Source organism: Leucopleurus acutus, assembly GCF_964270905.1.
Source record: "Leucopleurus acutus genome assembly, chromosome: 11".
Taxonomy (NCBI): domain Eukaryota; kingdom Metazoa; phylum Chordata; class Mammalia; order Artiodactyla; family Delphinidae; genus Leucopleurus; species Leucopleurus acutus.
Genome location: NC_139152.1, coordinates 58,155,337 through 58,175,565, shown reverse-complemented (window position 1 = coordinate 58,175,565; position 20,229 = coordinate 58,155,337). Strand labels below are relative to the sequence as shown.

Below are 20,229 nucleotides of genomic sequence, written 5' to 3'. Positions count from 1 at the left end.
TCTGATGTATTTCCCAACTGTCAAACCTACCATCTTGAGAGAATTGTAAAGCTGAGGCATAAAGACAAGCCAAAACCTTTAGGACCTTTTGGAAATCTATCTACAAATGGACTTCATTCAGTTACTCACTTCATGTGGTTATGAATATGTCCTTACTAATGTGTTTTGTGTTTCCTGGTCTTCTAGAAGTCTTTCATTGCCATAAAGCAACTCCTTTGATAGTAGCAAAGAAACTTTTAGACTTTGTTTTTTCCACTTGGTAATACCCACCTATTTATCTAGTGATTGAGGTACTAACTGAGACTTGTAAAGCTATGTGAAGAACTTTAGTTGCCAAGGCCAAAGGCTTTGCCTTAGTTCTCATGGCCATTAGGGCCAGTCTAACAGGAACTCATAGACTGTCCCCATATGAACTTGTCACTAGATGCCCATTGCCTATAGGGTTCTCACCCCCTCTCTTGACTGCCCTTTTACAGTCCAACATGGCAAATACTGTAGAAAATGAATGCAGCATATTCAAGTTCATAATCAACAGGTCCAAGCAGCTTCTCTCAATGATAAAGCACAGGAACCCCTGCATGACCTTCAGCCTCAAGTCTTGGATTACAGGAAACAACAACAGCATATGACTCTTCTCAAACTTCATTGGAAAGGATCATATCAAGTGTTGTTCGCCATAAACACTGCAGTAAAACTCTAGGGAATCAACCCTTGGATCCTTGTTTCCAGTAAAAAAGTTATCATACATTTATTTCCTAGACTTCTATATCAACAGGAGATCCAAAACAGAATCCCCTGGAATATTCCAGAAGATGACATCAAGAATGTGATAGCTTTTCCAAGATCTTTGGACAAAGCAGCAGGCTGCTCAAAATGGATAGCTTCTATCCAAGATCTTCAGTTCAAGACTTCCTGTACCCTAAAAGTAACAAACTACCACATCCTTCTTCATCTCCTCCTTTTCATAACCATCTGTGAGATTCTTAAACTTTCTTTCCATAGTTTTGTTTCTCTGGATAAATCAGGAGGATGAACAAGTATTATACAAACATATTTAGGTCAAACCTCCCTTCGCTATACACTCAGGGTGGAGATGGGATTTGTTTTCCTGGATAATCCCAGATGGGGCAGGATCTTGTCTAAGAGGCATTGTCCAAGGCCTTCTAATGATTCTCATGTCAATACTTGTCTCTACAGTCATTTGCTGTATTCTCTCTAGAATTTTAAATACTTCAGCCACTCACTTGACAAATGATTAAAATTCAATCACAAAGGCAAAATTTACCAGGAAGACAGGAAAAAGAGGTACAATGTTAAGAAAAGCCCCAATGGCATCATTAACAATGAGTCTGGGACTCTAATTGCCTCAAGTGATATAGACCTAGAAAACTGAACAAATCAAATTTGGTTGAATGAGACTCAGTCTCCCCACTGACCTAGAGGAAGGACTGTGAGAATTTTCCACTGTGGCCTTCTTATGTCCTGGTCTCCTTTAGCTGTTCCTCTGTGACCCTCTTATGCATAACTTTAGCTCCTGTTTGTCTTCATCCTTCTTGAGAACATCCAGACTTCTCAGAGAATGGCTGCTAATCCACAAGAATAATCCCCTTTCTTCCCATCTGAATTCTGCATTGGGGAGCCTGGGAAAATATCACAAATAAACCCAGGCACAGCTTTGCATGAGGTAGTAAACATCCTGGAGAATCATGTTTGGAACAGAAGGTATTTGAGGCTGTGACATAGAGACCTCAAAAAGAAGTAGCTTTATAGAACGAAGAAGCTCTTATCTCTTTCTCATAACAGCCTTGGATTTAACAGTCCAGGTTTGGCCATGTCTCTGATCCATGTAGACATTTAGAGATATAACGTCTTGTTGGTCCATTATCCCCTAGAGCATAGCAGAAGCTGGTCACAGGCAGTAGCTTTTAGACTGTAGGAAGGGGAAGAAGCTGTATAGGAACACATGTCCTATGTCTTAAGGCCTAAACACAGGGGCGCATGCCTCTTATACACACATTCAGTTGGTGAGAAGATGGGCAGACGTTCACATCTAGCTGCAGGAAGGTCTAAGAAATGTGTACTAGCTGAGCAGTCATGTGCTCAATTTTATATCTCTCTATCTATCTCTCTATCTATCTATCCATCTACTTATCCACCTCTCCCTCTCTCTCTCTTTCTCTCTCTGAGTGTCTATAAGTCTCTTCCTAGATTTGATTTCCAATGGCCTAAAGAGTTATGGGAACAGAGCAGATTTCTAATATAGATAAAATGTTAAGTATGTCAGGCACCAATAGCTGCCTACCCAGCATCTATTTTCTTTCCATCCTTTTGAAGAGAACTCGAATTCTCCCAACTAAAGACAATTGCTGGACACATTCTCTTGTAGTCCAAGGGTTCAAGGTGGTTATATGACACAATCTGGCCAATGAGATATAAATGATGCATTTCTGGGGGGTCTTTTTCTTCCTCTTTTTCCTTTATCCTTCTTTCTGCCTACTACACAGATGTACCGATGTGATGCTTGGAGCAGTAACAGCCATCTTAGAACCATAAGACAACCAGAGTGAGGATGAAAGCGACAATGTCAGTGATGGTAGAGCTGAAAGATGGGTTCTCGATGGCTCATTGGGTCATAAAACTACTTATGTGAACCATGTAAACCTTTTTGCGTTTAAGCCAGTATATGGCAGACCCTCTAATATTGGCAGTTGAATGGGTTTCTAAGAAATGGAGAGGGTGAGCAAATGGAGAGAGAGAGAGAGAGAAATTGAGAGAGAGAGAGAAAAGAGCTTCCTTTCTGCTCCTGCCAGCTTCCTGAATATATATATATATATATTTGTCTGTTTGTTTTTTACCTAGACTGGGGAGAGAAGAGAGGGAGGAGGAGTGATAAAAGCATAGATATCGGTAAGCCTATGATGGACATTTTCCATTTTACCCCACAGATCCACTTCCCATCCTTCATCCTGCCTGGTGCCCTGGGTGGCTGTCCATATGGACTGCATCGACAGTTTCCTTTCCTTCCATTCTTCCATTGGGTTTGACTAGTAGAAGACATTGGCAAGAGACCTGGAGAGCAGGAGGAAAGTAAGGTCAGGATATTTATTCCTTCGTCTTCCCAGCTGTGTTCCTCAACTAAAGGCCACAGGTCCTCTCAGATGGCCTTCTCCCCACAACTCACTTTCTTGGTTCCCGTAACCACTTCCTCCCCTCATTCATTCAGGCTGGGGTGTAGGGTGGTGATGGATCCCTGTCCCCTTCTCTGTTGCTTTTCCTAAACTCTTCCCACATTTTTGTAAACAGTTCCTTTATGAGTTTTCCTTAAATTACCCAATTTGAAAGTGCCATTTGATTTCTGCCCGGATCCTGGATGACCCATTTCTGGAGAGTGGGATTAGAGCCCTGCTTCCAGGATTAGATTCACATGGAAGCAGGAAGCTCTAGAGGTAGAGACAGCCTCTTGGAACTTCCTGTGCACCAAAGCAGCTCAGTTTTATCATGTAGTGGTAGGATGAGAGGGACCAGGAAGACAAGAAAGAGAGATATGATGCAGAGGTTAGAGCACAGAATCTGAAGCCAGACAGCCTGAGTGCAGCAGCAGGCAGATGCCATTACATCTTCTTTTTTTTTTTTTAACATTTATTTATTTATTATTATTATTATTTTGCCCACACCACTCGGCTTGCGGGATCTTAGTTCCCCAACCAGGGACCGAACCCGCGTCCCCCACAGTGGAAGCACGGAGACTTAACCACTGGACAGCCAGGGAAGTCCCAGATGCCATTACTTCTATGCCTCACTTTCCTCATCTGTAATTGGGATAATAATAGTACTTGTCTCATAAGATTGCAGTCAGGATTAAATGAAATGTACGTGTAAGACACAGAGTTCCTGGGACTTTCTAATTAATCATTAAATATAACTGTAATAATAATTATTCTTAAATACCAAGGATCAGACAAGATGCTGGTTGCTTCAGAAGATTTCTGTGTGGACAAGTGAAATCAAAGACAAATGCCCTTCTAATGAAGAATCTCATTTCATATTTTGATATTTGACTGCCGACACCTTCTAAGCCTTACCTCTTTCTCTTCCCTTTCTGCCCCACATCTGGACAAGCTGATAAAAAAGCCTGGGTGCTCACCATTTTGGCACCAGCCAAACCACAAGACGTTGCTGCATGGGGACTCTCATGCCCAGCCCCAAACCCTAACCACAGTAAAAACCCAGGCCAGTCTCATTTCCTTGCTTTTTTATTTCAGACTTGCTTAAGAAGCCTCTCCTGTGCACCCCAGACACAGACACCAATTATGTAAGTAATAAACATTTTTATACCATTTTGGTGTGTATGTGTGGCAGCATCAGTAGCAACATCTGAACCAAACTTTGGGTGTGGATCCATCTGCCTCTGCAGGTGACATAGTAGCCTTCCATTCAAAACACATTGGCACTAAAACTACTGGTCCACTACCCTACTTTTGACCCACCTTGGGGTAAGAGAAGGAAAACCTTGAACTGACTGAACTTATTTTCCTTCCTACAATGAATGGGCATCTCAAAAATAGAAAATAAGTTGAATGACAGAAAACGAACTTCTATTTCTTTCCCACCTTAAGTTGTAGACTGAGATTCGCATCTGCTCTATCAGGTTACTGACAATTTAGTCACTGAGCAGGGCACCATCTTGCCCAGCCTTAAAAGTCTCCCCCCAACCAAGCAAAGCAGAACGAGGACCAGAAAAGAGGGAAGACTCAATAGTGCCTAAGGTTGGAGAACTTAGACTCTGAACGGTGCTGCTTTACTTCCATCTCCTTCTCTTGACCTCCAAATTGACGACGACTGCCTGTATGCCTCTTATATCTTTACCAGGACCTTCCAGTGAGCGCACCCATCCACTGTTTCTTGACCACCAGCAGTTTCCTTTTCCTCCTTAATGTCCTTTTTCTCTTTTTTGGTAGGTTATAAAAGTATTCTGACATAGGCTCATGTGGACAGCCCCCTTCTGGGTATGGCTTAGCCCAGAAGACTCCCATGGATAGATATGAGAATCATTAGAGGAATTAAAAAAAATTAAATAGCTGCTGGGAGCCTATCTCAGACATGTAAAGTGAGACTTCGCTGACTTGGGACAGATAGGGATGGAAGAGGTGGGTTAGGAACGTGTATGTTTAAAAGAAGTTCCCCAGCTGATTCCAGTGATGAATCAGGTATAGAACACATTGAACAGATTAATTTTGTGACCCAGGATTATACTGATCCAGGGACGTTTGACCCAAGGATATGATAATCCCACCATTTGCTCATTGCTCTGCCATCAACATGAGTGGTTAGTACAGAATACCCAACTTGACTGGAAATACGTTAAAGAATTAAGTCATCAATACAGAGAAATTCCAGACAGCAGAACAACTTTGAAATAGCGGAGGGAAACTTCTCACAGTTTTCTCATTAATTAGCTAAAAAGAAAAAAATTTCCAACTATCAGTCCTTTATCCATTTCCTACTAAATATTATTGGCAGGAATAATCAGTACAAAAGAAAATGACAGTGGTGAAAACTGTACATGATAAAATTTGTTAGAGATGAAAATCTGAAGAATCGTGTCTTGATGCTCACATTGAAACATGCAAACGTTAAACAGGGAAAAATTAGACTTGGCAGAAGTAATCAACACTAAATAAAACTGCCAACACATGTTAAAATTTATTATTGCCTAAAAATTGACAGAAGAATCCCATTTTTTGACTAAGTTTAGGTATGAATAATTTGACCTGAGACAATTGGATTTGGTACAAATAATGGCTATAAAAGAAAGGCTGCAATTGCAGAAACTGTAATCAGTAAAAATTTGATATGAGCAATAAGGAGAAAAACCACATTGAATAACATTTTCATTTAAACCATATGTGGAAAATAATTGATTCCAATGAAAAGAATTTCAGTAAATTAAAAATTAAAATGGAAAAAAATTAGAAATATCTTAATGCCTGGGAATAAAAATTTTATCAAGGAATTATAGTAGCTTAATAGAAATTACTATGGCTCCAGAAATACTTTCTTAATGAGTATTTTAATCTATGTATGCATAATTTTAATGTAAAGTTTTACGTAAATTTTAATGTAAACTCCCAAACACAGGGGTCAAAATATTCTCAGAGCAGAAAGTCCACAGGGTCGACATGGATAGGTCAAAACAAAAAGGCTTAAAACTTTCTGCATCCAATTATTTATTGTGGGGTGTCAAGAAAGGAGTGGTCAGGAAAAGGCTGGAATGTAGGATAAACCCAAGAAGGGTAAGCATTCATGGAGTGCCACCACTTCAGGTTCCTGGGGATCCAGATGGCAGGATAAGGTATGTGTACCTAGGAGAAAGAGCACAGAAGACAAATCCTTTCAAATGTTTCCTAAGCCCCTCTCTCCTTATCTAGTTTCTTACTGCGGGAACTGAACCATAATTCTAAGTCTTGAAGTTGACCAAAGTAGTCATCTCTCAAAATGCAAATCCTACTATAAAAAAGAGGAATAATAACAAGTGTGGGGGGAGGATGTGGAGAAATGGGAACCCTCTACACTGCTAGGGAGATTGTAAAAGGACACAGCCACTTTGGAAAAGAGTCTGGCAGTTCCTCAAAAAGGTTACACATGGATTACCATATGACCCAGCAATTCTGTTCCTAGGTATATACCCAAGAAAAATAAAAACGTATGTTCACATAAAAACTTGTTTACAAATGTTCATAGCAGTATTATCCATGAGAGGCAAAATGGAAACAATCCAAGTGTTGATCACGTGATGAATGGATAAACAAATTTGTGCTTTATCCGTACAGTGCCATATTTTGGGGCAATAGAAAGAGATAAAGGAATGATCCATGCTACAACACAGATGAACCTTGAAATCATGAAGGTGAGTGAAAGAAGCCAGTCACAAAAGACCACACATTGTATGATTTCCTTTATATTAAATGTCCAGAATATGCAAATCTGTAGAGACAGGAGGTAGATTAGTGGTTGCTTAGGGCTGAAGGGGCTGAGGAGAAAATGGGAAGAAAATGCTAAAGAGTACAAAGTTTCTTTTTGGGCTGATTAAAATATTCTAAAATTGATCATGGTGATGGTTGCACAACTCTGTGAACATACTAAAAACCATTGCTTTGTACATTTTAAATGAGTGAATTGTATGGTATGTGAGTTATATCTCCATAAAGACTATATTAAAAATGCAAATCTCCAAAAATGGAGTCACATTCTAAAGCCTCAGTTTTTATCTCTGGGTATCAGTCTCCTTCTCTGTATAATAGGAATGATCTTAATAACTTATGAAGATGTTGAAAGAATTAATGAAGCAATGTATGTGAAAATGCTTACATATTATGTAACACGCATGGTAGAAATAGCTAACTGCCCAAGATCTGTGCTTTTCCTTCTATGGCATAGAATTGGCACAGGGAAAGAGTTGCCCAGGCAGAGACTGCAATTTCCATGGCTTCTTGCCTCCAGTTATTCCATGATCTAGTCCTAACCAATGGTATGTGAGCAGAAGTGATGTGTGTGGTCAAGGTGGTTAGGCAACTGCTCTGTCTCTTTCATCCTCTGTTTCCTTTCCTAACTGGATGCTGAGCAACTGACAGGGACGGTGGAGCCATAAGATGGGACATGCCTGGGCTCTTAAATCCCTCTGTGGGTAAAGCCCCACCCACCAGCCACCCTGGGTTGATCATCTCAGTGAGAAATAGGTTCTATTTGGTTGAAATGTTTTTGTTATAGCAGCTAGAATTACCTTCACTAACACAAAAATTTAAGTATATATGCCCTCAATAAATTTTTGATAAAAAAAATAAGACATCTTTGTCATTTGTTAGTACCTTTGGAGTTTTAAAATAAAAGCCAGTAGAGGCTGAGAAGAGGACAGTTATGGAAATCTGAAAAGTGGGGGACATGAATGGATGGGGATGGCCTGATACTGAATTGATCCCACCCCAAATCATATGAGGTGTTTATTGTACCATTCAGTGCTCATCCTTACTTAAGGCATTGATGCACTTCATTGAATCCCAAGGTCATGGAGCAGATACCATATCAATTCTGAGTCCTCTGCACTATTTATCAGCCCTAATCTCTACAGTGAACCTACATTCATGAGGAGGGAAACAGATAATAAATCAAGCAAATAAGCAAAGCATATGATATATTTGATAGTGTTGATTGTCATGGATGAAATAAAGCAAGAAGGGAGTGTGGGAGCTCAGGAGTCATGTTCAGTTTTAAATAAGATGGTTAAGGAATGTGTAAAGAGAAGATGACATCGGAGCAGAGTCTTGAATACAGCGAGGGAGCAAGCCATGACTTCCAAACAGAGGGAACAGTGGTACAAAGACCCTGACGTAGAAACATGCCAGGTGCATTAAGGAACAGCAAGGAGATTAATGTGCTTGGGGAAGGCTAGGCAAAGGGAAGAGTGACAAAGAAGAGGCCAGAGAGGTAATGGAGTGGGACTAGATTGTATGGAGGTCTGAGGACTAGTCAAAGAACATAATGAGGGATATGAAAGAGTTTAAGACCAGAGATAATTGGCTGCTCTTATTGACCTCAGCAGTGAATGCCAGCACAATGCCCCAAAGACAGATAGGTCCATTTTCACTTCAGCAGATATCAGTTCAGGACCTAGATGTAGTCCCACAGCAGGAACCAGCAAGAACTCAGATGGTGAATGGGATCCAAGATCCCCCCATCCTCCCAACACTTGCCATAATGAAGTCACATCAGTGCCTCTGTACCCCAAGATGACACTTCCTGTAGGAGCAAAGAGGGAGGCAGTTTGAAAGACTGAGCATTTACCAGACATAGATTGTTTAATCTGGAAGAGACTGAGTTATAAGGATAAGAAAATAAAGATCCTATATATTTTTTTGCACACCTTAGTTTTACTGGATTAGATTTATGGTGTCCCACAGGTTCCTTGGGCCTTGTTCACTTGTTTTCTTTTAATTGGTGATGGTTAAATTTTATTTTATTATTATTTTATTGAAATATAGTTGACTTACAATATTACATTGTTTCAGTTGTAAAATGCAGTAATTTGATATTTTTATAGATTATACACCATACAAAGTTATTATAAAATATTGACTATATTCCCTGTGCTGTACAGAAATAAGTGTTGGAGAGACTATGGAGAAAAGGGAACCCTCCTACATCGTTGGTGGGAATGTAGATTGATACAGCCACTATGGAGAACAGTATGGAGGTTTCTCAAAAAATTAAAAATAGAACTACCATAGGATTCATCAACTCACTTCTGGGTATTTATCCAAAGAAAAATGAAAACACTAACTTGAAAAGTTACCTGCACCTCCACATTCACTGCAGCATTATTTACAATAGCCAAGATATGGAAGCAGCCTGAATGTCCATTGATAGCTGAAGGGATAAAGAAGATGTGGTACATGTACACAATGGAATACTACTCAGCCATAAAAAGAATGAAATTTTGCCATTTGCAATAACATAGATTCGTTTGCTTTCCTTTAATCATTTTTCTTTCTGTTCCTCATACTTAATAATTTCCATTTTCCTATCTTAAAATTTGCTGATACTTTCTTCTGATTGCTCAAACCTGCCTTTACCTGTAGTGAATTTTTACATTTCAGTTACTGTACTTTGCAGCTCCAGAATTTCCTTATGATTTCTTTTTAGATCTTCTGTCTCTTTAATAGTATTTCCATTTTGATCACACATCATCTTCTTGAGTTTTTCTATATCTTCCTTTAATTCTTTGATCATTTTTAAGACAGTTGTTTTAAGTCTTTGTCTTGGAGATCTGCCATTAGGTCTTTACAGAGAGAGTTTCTGTTGATTTATTTTTTGCCTTTAAATGAGCTATACTTTCCTGTTTCTTTGTATGCCATGTGCTTTTTTTGCACACTGGACATTTGAATCTAATAATGTGGTAACTCTGGAAGTCAGATTCTCCCTCTTCCCCAGGATTTGCTGGTTTTTGTCATTATTCTTGTGTTTTGTTTTTGTTTATATGTTTGTTTTTCATTGTATCAGGTATCTTTATGCTGAGGGTCAGGCTGAGTTGTAAACTTAAGGTCTTATCAGCTCTTTTCTGAGCCTTTCCCTGGTCATGCATGGTCACTTTCTAATTTTCCCCATATATATAGTTGTATTTGAATGTCCTAATCTTTAACGCCTGGCTTCTGAAAGAGGGAAAAGTGAAAAACGAAGGTGGTAGGGGCAGAAGGCTGGCCCTTTAAATTCCCTGGAATTCATTTCAGCTGGAAGGGCTTGCAACGATGTGTGGAGGAGCAACAATGGCTGCCTGCCTTTTTGTCTTCACCTCTGTGATCAGAAACAGCAATCAGTGAGCAGTGCATAGATTTCCAATATTTAGAGGACAGCATCCTTTTTGCCTGCCCTGGCTCCCATAAGCTGTGTGCAAGGTGCTCCAGGAACATCAGCACAGCTGCCTGCCATGGGGCTGGGAGTGGGGGATGGAGGGCTGCTACTGTGCTAAGAGCTGAAATTGACTAAAATTAACTGCAATTTACCATCGGAGGCTTTCCCTAGAAATTGCAAGCCTTCAACAGATTCCAGAGTTCCAAGTACATCAGAGAGATTCTGCCAATTGTTGTTTGCATGGGGAGACGGATTCCTGTTGCTCCCTACTCCACTATCTTCCCAGAATCCTCTATCAGTGGACAGAATCTTCCATGTTGAATAATATGTTGATTCTTATGTGTTCTATTAGTCAGTGTTCTCAAGAGAAGGAAAACCAATAGAATGTGTATGTAAAGAGATAGAGACTTATTGTAAGGAATTGGCTTGTGTAATTATGGAGGCTGGCAAGTTTCAAGATCTGGGTGAGTGGGTGAAGCTGGAGACCCAGGAGAGCTAATGGTGTAGTTCCAGTCTGAAGGCCAGTAGGCTCACGACTGGGAAAGGGCCAGTGTTTCAGTTCAAGTTCAAAGGCAGGAAAAAGTCAATATACTGGTATGTAGGCCATCAGGCAGGAAGAATCCTCACTTTCCCGGGGAGTCAGACTTTTTATTCTCTTCAGGCCTTCAACTGACTGGATGAGGCACACTCACATTATGCAGGGCAATCTGCTTTACTCAGTCTACCAATTTAAATGTTAATCTCATTCAGAAACACCCTCACAGAAACACTGGATAACGTTTGACCCGATACCTGGGCATCCCATGGTCCAGTCAAGTTGACACATAAAATTAGCCATCACATTTAAAATATAGAAATTATATCTGAAAACAACTGGATGTTATGGTCCCTTTAGAAAAGTTTGATAAAAACCCAGTGGCTGCATCTTCTCAATGTGTTACTCAAATATCTGTGGAATATGCCCAGTACACTATGATCCTAGACCTGGACAAAAAAGGCACTTTACTATTTCGGTGATGATGATGATGAAGTGCAAGTCACTTAAGTACTTGACAGTTATATTTATGGAGCGAGACATTTCCTTTAATGCTATTTTATAGGCAAGAGGGAAATGCTGCAAACATATTTTGGAAAACATACAAGTTTGTCAGGGTCTTGAGTTACTCCATGCTCAGAGCGCAGGAGTACTTTATGTTAATATGGAACATTCACACTTTACCTAAGCAGGGCTTGGGGAAGTTTCAAAATATCCGGAAAACAGACTTTGTATAAAGATGCTCATACTGCAATGATGAGCCTATCACAGTGTCCCCAGGGAACAGCTGAATAGACGAGGCTGATTCAGAGGCAACTTCGACATAGTAAAAAGTCTTTAAACTTTGGAGCCTACTGTTGCAGGAGTACACGACGGGAAAATCAAGAGTGGACGACGTCTCATGCTTTTTCCACCTATTTAAAGCTCAAGCACTTCTTTCAGTGCCAGACCAGGGAGCAAAGCCTGGACCTGCGAGGTGAGCTGTGGATAGAAACAATAATCTAATTTGCTTTGAGCAAAGTTACTTACCTGGATCACAAAACATCTGGGAACTTTGTCACAGGCCGTTCTTGGTTGGTAAATCAGGGGCCAGGTGCTTGGGACACTAGTCCTTTGGCAGTTACTCTCTCTCACTTTTCTCCTAATCCAGGTGGCAGAATCATATCTTAGGAGTTGGAGGCATATTTAGAGACTGGCTAATTTCTCTGTCTCTTCCAAGTCAGAATGTGGGAACTCAGGGCCACATATATCACCAAGGAAGAGCCAGTCTCAAAACACTGTGAGTGCATGCCTTCTGAGATGTTTCTAATTGATCCTTAGAGTAGAGCAGGCCTTCTTTTCTCACTCGCATATGTGCTATTGGTAGAAGTGATTTCAGTCTTTCTTCTACAACCATGGTTTAAAAATGTAGATGATACACTCATTTCATTTGCTTCTTCACTTAACAAATATTTATTGGTGTTTAGGCCCTGTGGCAGGCATTGGAGATAAAAAGTGATCAAAAACAGGGAAGGACCAGGTTGTTATGGAGCTTATAATTAAGTGATTTTATTAGTAATTTTTATAATAATTTAATTATTATTTAGATCTTTTATATTATATATAATTTATCAGCATAAAGAGAAAAATAACTGAAATGAAATAAAAAATTCCCTCTTGGGTATTCTCTTTTGACTTCCTCTGTTTAAAAAACTTCCTTTTGCCAGGGCACATATATACAATGGAGTATTACTCAGCCATAAAAGGAAACGAAATTGAATTATTTGTAGTGAGGTGGATGGACCTAGAGTCTGTCATACAGAGTGAAGTAAGTCAGAAGGAGAAAAACAAATACCGTATGCTAACACATATATATGGAATCTAAAAAAAAAAAAAAAGGTCATGAAGAACCTAGGGGCAAGACGGGAATAAACACACAGACATACTAGAGAATGCACTTGAGGATACAGGGAGGGGGAAGGGTAAGCTAGGACAAAGTGAGAGAGTGGCATGGACATATATACACTACCAAACGTAAAATAGATAGCTAGTGGGAAGCAGCCGTATGGCACAGGGAGATCAGCTCAGTGCTTTGTGACCACCTAGAGGGTTGGGATAGGGAGGGTGGGAGGGAGGGAGATGCAAGAGGGAAGAGATATTGGGACATATGTATATGTATAACTGATTCACTTTGTTATAAAGGAGAAACTAACACACCATTGTAAAGCAGTTATACTCCAATAAAGATGTTAAAAAAAACTAAGATATCAATAAAAAGGTAGACATAGGACAACAATATAAAAGGAAGTTTGTTTTTTTTTAACATCTTTATTGGAGTATAATTGCTTTACAATGGTGTGTTAGTTTCTGCTCTATAACAAAGTGAATCAGCTACAAGTATACATATATCCCCATATCCCCTCCCTCTTACGTCTCCCTCCCACCCTCCCCATTCCAACTCTCTAGGTGGATACAAAGAACCAAGCTTATCTCCCTGTGCCATGTGGCTGCTTCCCACTGGCTATCTATTTTACATTTGGTAGTGTATATATGTCCATGCCACTCTCTCACTTTGTCCCAGCTTTCCCTTCCCTCTCCCTGTGCCCTCAAGTCCATTCTCTACATCTGGGTCTTTATTCCTGTCCTGCCCCTAGGTTCTTCATAACCTTTTTTTTTTTTTTTTAAAGATTCCATATATATGTGTTAGCATATGGTATTTCTTTTCCTCTTTCTTACTTCATTCTGTATGACAGAGTCTAGGTCCATCCACCTCACTACAAATAACTCAATTTTGTTTCTTTTTATGGCGGAGTAATATTCCATTGTATATATATGCCACATCTTCTTTATCCATTCAGCTGTTGATGGACAATTAGGTTGCTTCCATGTCCTGGCTATTGTAAATAGTGCTGCAATGAACATAGTGGTACATGACTCTTTTTGAATTATGGTTTTCTCAGGGTATATGCCCAGTAGTGGGATTGCTGGGTTGTATGGTAGTTCTATTTTTAGTTTTTTGAGGAACCTCCATACTGTTCTCTATAGTGGCTGTATCAATTTACATTCCCACCAACAGTGCAAGAGGGTTCCCTTTTCTCCACACCCTCTCCAGCATTTATTGTTTGTAGACTTTTCAATGCTGGCCATTCTAACTGGTGTGAGGTGATACCTCATTGTAGTTTTGATTTGCATTTCTCTACTGATTAGTGATGTTGAGCATCCTCTCATGTGTTTGTTGGCAATCTGTATATCTTCTTTGGAAAAATGTCTCTTTAGGTCTTCTGCCTATTTTTCGATTGGGTTGCTTGTTTTTTTGATATTGAGCTGCATGAGCTGCTTGTATATTTTGGAGTTTAATCCTTCGTCAGTTACTTTGTTTGCAAATATTTTCTCCCATTCTGAGGGTTGTCTTTTCGTCTTGTTTATGGTTTCCTTTGCTGTGCAAAATCTTTTAAGTTTCATTAGGTCCCATTTGTTTATTTTTGTTTTTATTTTCCTTCCTCTAGGAGGTGGGTCAAAAAGGATCTTGCTGTGATTTATGTCATAGAGTGTTCTGCCTATGTTTTCCTCTAAGAAATTTTATAGTATCTAGCCTTACATTCAGATCCTTAATCCATTTTGAGCTTATTTTTGTGTATGGTGTTAGGGAGTGTTCTAATTTCATTCTTTTACATGTATCTGTCCAGTTTTCCCAGCAACACTTATTGAAGAGGTTGTCTTTTCTCCATTGTATATTCTTGCTTCCTTTATCAAAGATAAGGTGACCATGTGTTCATGGGTTTATCTCTGGGCTTTCTATTCTGTTCGATTGATCTATATTCCTGTTTTTGTGCCGGTACCATACTGTCTTCATTACTGTGGCTTTGTAGTATAGTCTGAAGTCTGGGAGCCTGATTCCTCCAGCTCCATTTTTCTTTCTCAAAATTGCTTTGGCTATTTGGGGTCTTTTGTGTTTCCATACAAATGGTGAAATTTTTTGTTCTAGTTCTGTGAAAAATGCCATTGGTAGTTTGATAGGGATTGCATTGAATCTGTAGATTGCTTTGGGTAGTATAGTCATTTACACAATGTTGATTCTTCCAATCAAAGAACATGGTATAGCTCTCCATCTGTTTGTATCATCTTTAATTTCTTTCATCAGTGTCTTATAGTTTTCTACATACAGGTCTTTTGTGTCCTTAGGTAGGTTTATACTGAGGTATTTTATTCTTTTTGTTGCAATGGTAAATGGGAGTGTTTCCTTAATTTCTCTTTCAGATTTTTCATCATAAGTGTATAGGAGTGCAAGAGATTTCTGTGCATTAATTTTGAATCCTGCTATTTTACCAAATTCATTGATTAGCCGTAATAGTTTTCTCGTAGCATATTTAGGATTCTCTATGTGTGATATCATGTCATCTGCAAACAGTGATAGTTTTACTTCTTCTTTTCCGATTTGGATTCCTTTTGTTTCTTTTTCTTCTCTGATTGCTATGGCTAAAACTTCCAAAACTATGTTGAATAATAGTGGTGAGAGTGGGCAACCTTGTCTTGTTCCTGATCTTAGTGGAAATGATTTCAGTTTTTCACCATTGAGAACTATGTTGGCTGTGGGTTTGTCATATATGGGTTTTATTATGTTGAGATAAGTTTCCTCTATGCTTACTTTCTGGAAGGTTTTTATCATAAATGGGTGTTGAATTTTGTTGAAAGCTTTTTCTGCATCTATTGAGATGATCATATGGTTTTTCTCCTTCAGTTTGTTAATATGCTGTATCACATTGATTGATTTGTGTATATTGAAGAATCCTTGCATTCCTGGGATAAACCCCACTTGATCATGGTGTATGATCCTTTTAATGTGCTGTTGGATTCTGTTTGCTAGTATTTTGTTGAGGATTTTTGCATCTATGTTCATCAATGATATTGGCCTCTAGTTCTCTTTTTTCGTGACATCTTTGTCTGCTTTTGATATCAGGGTGATGGTGGCCTCGTAGAATGAGTTTGGGGGTGTTCCTCCCTCCGCTATATTTTGGAAGAGTTTGAGAAGGATAGGTGTTAGCTCTTCTCTAAATGTTTGATAAAATTGCCTGTGAAACCGTCTGGTCCTCGGCATTTGTTTGTTGGAAGATTTTTAATCACAGTTTCAATTTCAGTACTTGTGTTTGATCTGTTTATATTTTTTATTTCTTCCTGGCTCTGTCTCGGAATCTTGCGCTTTTCTAAGAATTTGTCCATTTCTTTCTGGTTGTCCATTTTAGTGGCATATAATTGCTTGTAATAATCTCTCAATTGCTGCAGTGTCAGTTATTACTTCTCCTTTTTCATTTTTAATTTTATTGATTTGAATCTTCTCCCTTTTTTTCTCGATGAGTCTGGCTAATGGTTTATCAGTTTTGTTTATATTCTCAAAAGACCAGCTCTTAGGTGTGTTGATCTTTGCTATTGTTTTCTTCATTTGTTTGTCATTTATTTCTGATCTGATCTTTATGATTTTTTTCCTTCGGCTACCTTTGGGGTTGTTTTGTACTTCCTTCTCTAGTTGCTTTAGGTGTATGGTTAGGTTGTTTATTTGAGATGTTTCTTGTTTCTTGAGGTAGGTTGGTATTGCTATAAACTTCCCTCTTAGAACTGCTTTTGCTGCATCCCACGGGTTTTGGGTCCTTGTGTTTTCATTGTCATATGTTTCTAGGTATTTTTTGATTTCCTCTTTGATTTCTTCAGTGCTCTCTTGGTTATTTAGTAATGTATTGTTTAGCCTCCATGTGTTTGTGTTTTGTACAGATTTTTTCCTGTAATTGATATCTAGTCTTACAGCATTGCGGTCAGAAAAGGAATGTGATATGATTTCAATTTTCTTAAATTTAACTAAGCTTGATTTGTGACCCATGATATGATCTATCCTGGAGAATGTTCCATGAACACTTGAGAAGAATGTGTTCTGTTGTTTTTAGATGGAATATCCTATAAATATCAATTAAGTCCATCTTGTTTAATGTGTCATTTAAAGCTTGCGTTTCCTTATTTATTTTCATTTTGGATGATCTGTCTATTGGTGAAAGTGGGGTGTTAAAATCCCCTACTATTAATGTGTTACTGTTGATTTCCCCTTTTATGATTGTTAGCATTTGCCTTATGTACTGAGGTGCTCCTATGTTGGGTGCATAAATATTTACAATTGTTATATCTTCTTCTTGGATTGATCCCTTGATCATTGTGTAGTGTCCTTCTTTGTCTCTTGTAATAGTCTTTATTTTAAAGTCTGTTTTGTCTCATATGAGAATTGCTACTCCAGCTTTATTTTGATTTCCATTTGCATGGAATATCTTTTTCCATCCCCTCACTTTCAGTCTGTATGTGTCCCTAGGTCTGAAGTGGGTCTCTTGTAGATAGGATATATACGGGTCTTGTTTTTGTATCCATTCAACCAGTCTATGTCTTTTGGTTGGAGCATTAATCCATTTACATTTAAGACAATTATGGATATGTATGTTCCTATTACCCTTTTCTTAATGGTTTTGGGCTTGTTATTGTTGGTCTTTTCCTTCTCTTGTGTTTCCTGCCTAGAGAAGTTCCTTTAGCATTTGTTGTAAAGCTGGTTTGGTGGTGCTGAATTCGCTTAGCTTTTTCTTGTCTGTAAAGGTTTTAATTTCTCTGTCAAATCTGAATGAGATCCTTGCTGGGTAGAGTAGTCTTGGTTATAGGTTTTTCCCTTTCATCACTTTAAAAATGTCCTGCCACTCCCTTCTGGCTTGCAGAGTTTCTGCTGAAAGATCAGCTGTTAACCTTATGGGCATTCCCTTGTGTGTTATTTGTTGTTTTTCCCTTGCTGCTTTTAATATTTTTTCTTTGTATTTAATTTTTGATAGTTTGATTAATATGTGTCTTGGTGTGTTTCTCCTTGGATTTATCCTGCATGGGAGTCTCTGTGCTTCCTGGACTTAATTGACTATTTCCTTTCCCATATTAGGGAAGTTTTCAACTATAATCTCTTCAAATATCTTCTCAGTCCTTTTCTTTTTCTCTTCTTCTTCTGGGACCCCTATAATTGGAATGTTGGTGCATTTAATGTTGTCCAAGAGGTGTCTGACACTGTCCTCAATTCTTTTCATTCTTTTTTCTTTTTTCTGCTCTATGGTACTTATTTCCACTATTTTATCTTCCCGGTCACTTATCCGTTCTTCTGCCTCAGTTATTCTGCTATTAATTCCTTCTAGAGAATTTTTAATTGCATTTATTTTGTTGTTCATCATTATTTGTTTGTTCTTTAGTTCTTCTAGATCATTGTTAAGCGTTTCTTGTATTTTCTCCATTCTATTTCCAAGATTTTGGATCATCTTTACTATCATTACTCTGAATTATTTTTCAGGTTGACTGCCTATTTCCTCTTCATGTTTGGTCTGGTGGGTTTTTATCTTGCTCCTTCATCTGCTGTGTGTTTTTCTGTCTTCTCATTTTGCTTATCTTACTGTGTTTGGGGTCTCCTTTTCACAGGCTGCAGGTTCGTAGTTCCCATTATCTTTGGTGTCTTCCCTCAATGGGTAAGGTTGGTTCAGTGGGCTGTGTAGGCCTCCTGGTGGAGGGGACTGGTGCCTGGGTTCTGGCTGATGAGGCTGGATCTTGTCTTTCTGGTGCACAGGACCACGTCCAGTGGTGTGTTTTAGGGTGTCTGTGAACTTATTATGATTTAAGGCAGCCTCTCTGCTAATGGGTGGGGTTGTGTTCCTGTCTTGCTAGTTGTTTGGCATGGGGCATCCAGCACTGGAGCTTGCTGGTCGTTGAGTGGAGCTGGGTCTTAGCTTTGAGATGGAGATCTCTGGGAGAGCTCTTGCCGATTGATATTACGAGGGTCTGGGAGGTCTCTGTCCTGATAGACAGAGGTCTCTGTCCTGTCTGGGTGGTCCAATGTCCTGAACTTGGCTCTCCCACCTCGGAGGCTCAGGCCTGACACCCGGCAGAAGCACAAAGACCCCGTCAGCTACACAGCTCAGAAGAAAAGGGAGAAAAAAAGAAAGGAAAAAAATTGTTTTTAATAAAAAAAATTTTTTTTTGTTAAAATAAAATAATAATAATAAATGAAGAGAACAACCAAATCAATAAACAAATCCACCAATAATAACAAGTGCTAAGAACTAAACTAAGATAAACATAAAAATCAGAGGGACTTCCATGGCGGTCCAGTGGTTGAGAGTTCACCTTCCAATGCAGCGGGTGTGGGTTCGACCCCTGGTCGGGGAGCTAAGATCCCACATGCCTCACGGCCAAAAGAACAAAACATAAAACAGAAGCGATATTGTAACAAATTCAATAAAGACTTAAAAAAAAATCAGAAACTTATCAATCGCAGACAGGAAACCCCAATTCTACTGTTTCTCCCAAAGTGCACTGCCTCAGTTTTGGGATGATTCATTGTCTCTTCAGGTATTCCACAGATGCAGGGTACATGAAGTTGATTGTAGGGATTTACTCTGCTACTCATGAGGCTGCTGGGAGAAGTTTCCCTTTCTCTTCTTTGTTTGCACAGCTCCTGGGGTTTAGCTTTGGATTTGGACCCGCTTCTGCGTGTAGGTCGCCCTCAGGCACCTGTTCCCGCCCAGACAGGAGGGGGTTAAAGCCGCGGCTGATTAGGGTGCTCTTGCTCGCTCGGGCGTTTGGGGGTGTGGGGAGGGTATGATAGTCATAACTGGAATGTGGGGCGAGCCTGCAGTGGCAGAGGCCCACGTGACATTGCAACAGCCCGAGGCGCGCTGTGCGTTCTCCCGGGGAACTTGTCCCTGGATCACGGGACCCTGGCAGTGGCGGGCTGCACAGGCTCCCGGGAGGGGAGGTGTGGAGAGTGGCCTGTGCTTGCACACAGGCTTCTTGTTGGCGGCAGCAGCAGCCCTAGCGTTTCGTGCCCGTCTCTGGTGTCCGCACTGATAGCCGTGGTTCACGCCCGTACCTGGAGCTCATTCCGGCGGTGCTCTGAATCCCCTCTCCTCGCGCACCAGGAAACAAAGAGGCAAGAAAAAGTCTCTTGCCTCTTCGGCAGGTCCAGACTTTTCCCCGGACTCCCTCCTGGCTAGCTGTGGTGCACTAACACCTTCAGGCTGTGTTCACGCCGCCAACCCCATTCCTCTCCCTGCGGTCTGATTGAAGCCTGAGCCTCAGCTCCCAGCCCCCGCCCGCCCCGGCGGGGGAGCAGACAAGCCTCTCGGGCTGGTGAGTGCTGGTCAGCACCGATCCCCTGTGCGGGAATCTCTCTGCTTTTCCCTTCGCACTCCTGTGGCTGCGCTCTCCTCTGCGGCTCCGAAGCTTCCCCCTCCGCCACCTGCAGTCTCTGCCCGTGAAGGGGC

At 40.1% G+C, this 20,229-nt stretch overlaps 1 protein-coding gene across 4 annotated transcripts in view; it reads left to right on the top strand.

Moving 5' to 3' along the window:
• LOC309969064 (uncharacterized protein) overlaps positions 1-20,229 on the top strand; it is a 189,772-nt gene that overhangs the window by 121,299 nt on the left and 48,244 nt on the right. For all 4 annotated transcript variants that reach the window (XR_014326606.1, XR_014326607.1, XR_014326608.1 and 1 more), the window contains 3 exons: positions 4,263-4,312; positions 4,870-4,954; positions 6,831-6,907. Coding sequence is in view for 1 of the 4 variants with exons in the window: in XM_082850605.1 (XP_082706731.1) it covers positions 4,263-4,312; positions 4,870-4,954; positions 6,831-6,907 (212 nt within the window). In the remaining 3 variants the exon portion in view is untranslated. The remainder of the gene's footprint in view (positions 1-4,262; positions 4,313-4,869; positions 4,955-6,830; positions 6,908-20,229) is intronic.